Source organism: Sphaeroforma arctica (assembly GCF_001186125.1).
Source record: "Sphaeroforma arctica JP610 unplaced genomic scaffold supercont1.1027, whole genome shotgun sequence".
Classification (NCBI taxonomy): domain Eukaryota; class Ichthyosporea; order Ichthyophonida; genus Sphaeroforma; species Sphaeroforma arctica.
This window is the reverse complement of record NW_014039531.1, coordinates 2,966-5,824: the sequence shown is the minus strand read 5'-3', so window position 1 is coordinate 5,824 and position 2,859 is coordinate 2,966. Positions and strand designations below refer to the sequence as shown.

At 41.9% G+C, this 2,859-nt stretch overlaps 1 protein-coding gene across 1 annotated transcript in view; it reads right to left on the bottom strand.

Moving 5' to 3' along the window:
- The window catches only part of SARC_09730 (AGC/PKA protein kinase), a gene marked incomplete at its 5' end in the record, with an annotated part of 11,357 nt that extends 9,007 nt beyond the window's left edge, over window positions 1-2,350 (bottom strand). The window contains 4 exons of the mRNA XM_014296245.1: window positions 71-170; window positions 1,016-1,203; window positions 1,519-1,696; window positions 2,159-2,350. Coding sequence (XP_014151720.1) covers window positions 71-170; window positions 1,016-1,203; window positions 1,519-1,696; window positions 2,159-2,350 — 658 coding nt within the window. The remainder of the gene's footprint in view (window positions 1-70; window positions 171-1,015; window positions 1,204-1,518; window positions 1,697-2,158) is intronic.
- Window positions 2,351-2,859: the final 509 nt, after the last annotated feature.

Here is a 2,859-nt window from a genome sequence, read left to right as displayed (position 1 = left end):
ATATATATATATATATATGCATATATATATATACATACAAGGATTAAAAGTAGGGGCTGTATCCACATACCGCGTCCATCTCCAGCATTTTCTTCTTGTCCATGATTTTGAGGGCGAAGTAATGTTCAGTCTTTTTGTGCTGAACCAGCCGTACCTGTGCAAACCCACCCCTTTGAGAAGTAGCAAAGTGTGTTGAAAGAATACTATAACCCACCCCTTTGAGAAGTAACAAAGTGTGTTTAAAGAATACAATAACCCATCCCTTTGAGAAGTAACAAAGTGTGTTAAAAAATACAATAACCCACCCCTTGGACAAACAACAAAGTGTGTTAAAAGAATACTATAAGCCACCCCTTTGAGAAGTAACAGTGTGTTTATAGAATACAATAACCCACCCCTTTGAGAAGTAACAAAGTGTGCTAAAAGAATACTATAACGCACCCCTTTGAGAAGTAACAAAGTGTGTTGAAAGAATACAATAACCCACCCCTTGGACAAATAACAAAGTGTGTTAAAAGAATACAATAACCCACCCCTTGGACAAATAACACAGTGTGTTAAAAGAATACTATACCAAGATCCAGTGATTTTGTGTAAATGCATAACACACCTCTATACAACTATTCCTTTCCCTCGATTGACAATGATGTGTGTCTCTAACGACAGTGTGTGTATATGGGCAACCACTACATGGGAGATACCGCCACAGTGTATGCGAATGGCACCGTATCGTCTGTCGTAGTATGTGATGGCACAGGTGTTCTGTATAAGACTGCGCACACAGACATGTTTAGGCATATTGCAGAAAATGAATATATTTATGTAGTATGACCTGCATCTGTTGTCAATGTACTGGGAATGGCAGATCTACAATTGGGAACATCGTAGCCGACCACTGCATGACAAACATACACCCATCCACCCACCACCCACCCACTGCACACCCACCACACACACACACACACATACATACATACATACATATAGCATATATTACACATACATTAAAACATACTTTCCAATTAAGGCCTTAATGTCGAAGTCGGAGAGTTTCGTATTATTCGGAAGCGAGGTACCCTCTGTGGGCATACACGCACTCTTACACAGTGTGGCCAGCCATGGCATGATATGACTCACATGCAACGCAGTAGAGAAGGTCGACTCTCCCGGCAACACTTTAACGAACTTCCTGCTAGAGTGAACCTGTGGATATATGGATACGTTTGCGATGAAGGGGTTAGCGTTGTAGGGTGTATGTGTTGATGTGTATGCGCATGTTTGATGAAACGTACAAGGTTGGGTACATGAAGGTGTTCGAAGTACAGACACAGACACAGACACAGACACAGACACAGATACACACACATATATATATATATATATATACAATTTCCAATAAGTATACATATACACGTGCACATGCACATGCGCGCACACACACACACACATATATATATATACATATATACAACAGTTCTAAACACCCATGTAGATATATACATGGCAAGTAACCCCCACCTTTTTGCAGCGTTTGAAGACCTCCACCACTCCATTGACATCGATGTACTCGTCCTCTGATCCCAGTAGTATGCAGTAAGGTTTGTCAAAGGCCTCTATGTCCTTCTCAATGTCACATGATATGAGTTTCAGATACACATTCGTCAGCCCTCGCCCTTTGGGAAAGAGCGGTTCGAATCTGAAGTGGTGGCAGTGAGTGAGTGAGTGGGTGAATGAGTGATTGAGTGAGTATATATATATTTATATATATAGATATAAATATGGTTGAGTGTGTGACACATTCAACTACACTTGGTGTAGAGGAACGTGACTACAGACGTTTAATAAGGAATCTTGAATGGCAATGGGTCTTAACGTCGTATTGAGGTATCGAAGTACATACGTAGTGTACACAGTGGATTGGCACATAAACATACATGCACACAATAACACAACAACAGGCCCTGTTCATTACTGCCCTGTCCTGTTCTGAGTCAGATAGGTGTCGAGGGCCGATCAGATTCAATCCGCACACTCCACCCCTCCCCCACACTAGCGCGACTGTCACAAGCAACTCACCAACAGCAACAGATACGCTGCCGTGCGCAGTAGTGCTGAGCATAGTACACGCACACACACGCATGCATGCAACAAGACATACTTATCCATGAAGTCCGCCACATCCTTGGACCACTCCAGCGTGAGGGGGTTGTGGTTGAACAGTCCTTTGAGTATCTGCGAGCCCATCTTGTTGATCTTGATGAGAGGTGAGGCCATTTGCCCTGGTTTCATCTTGCCAAACCCGGCCGATACAAACAGGTAGCCGTCGACCTCTTCTCGCTTGCTCCAGCTGTGGGTGGGTTGTTGTAGTGGGAGAGTGGGTAGGGTGTGAGAGTGTTCATAGACTCATGGGCGTACATGTACCACAACGTTGGCGAGGGACGCACGGTGCCACAATGGGTGTCTGGATAGGGAGATAGAGTTGCAATACGTAATACATGTGTGATTATATATGCAATACGTGAATACATGTGTGGTTTTATATGCAATACGTAAATACATGTGTGTGGTTTTGTATGCAATAGATAAATACATGTGTGGTTATATATGCAGTACGTAAATACTGTGTTTGCAATATATATATATATATATATGCATTACGAGAGCCGTAGTACCGAACTTTACAGTAGAAACTTGGAGGCAAGTGAGGATTATCAGATTCTGAGAACAATATATATATACAGATACATTATCAAATATATATATATCCGGGCTCAGAAATCCACACTTAAACGTTTACCAATTTCTGATATACCTAGTATTAAAAGAATTGTTGCGTACTAGCCTGGAATTTACGATTTG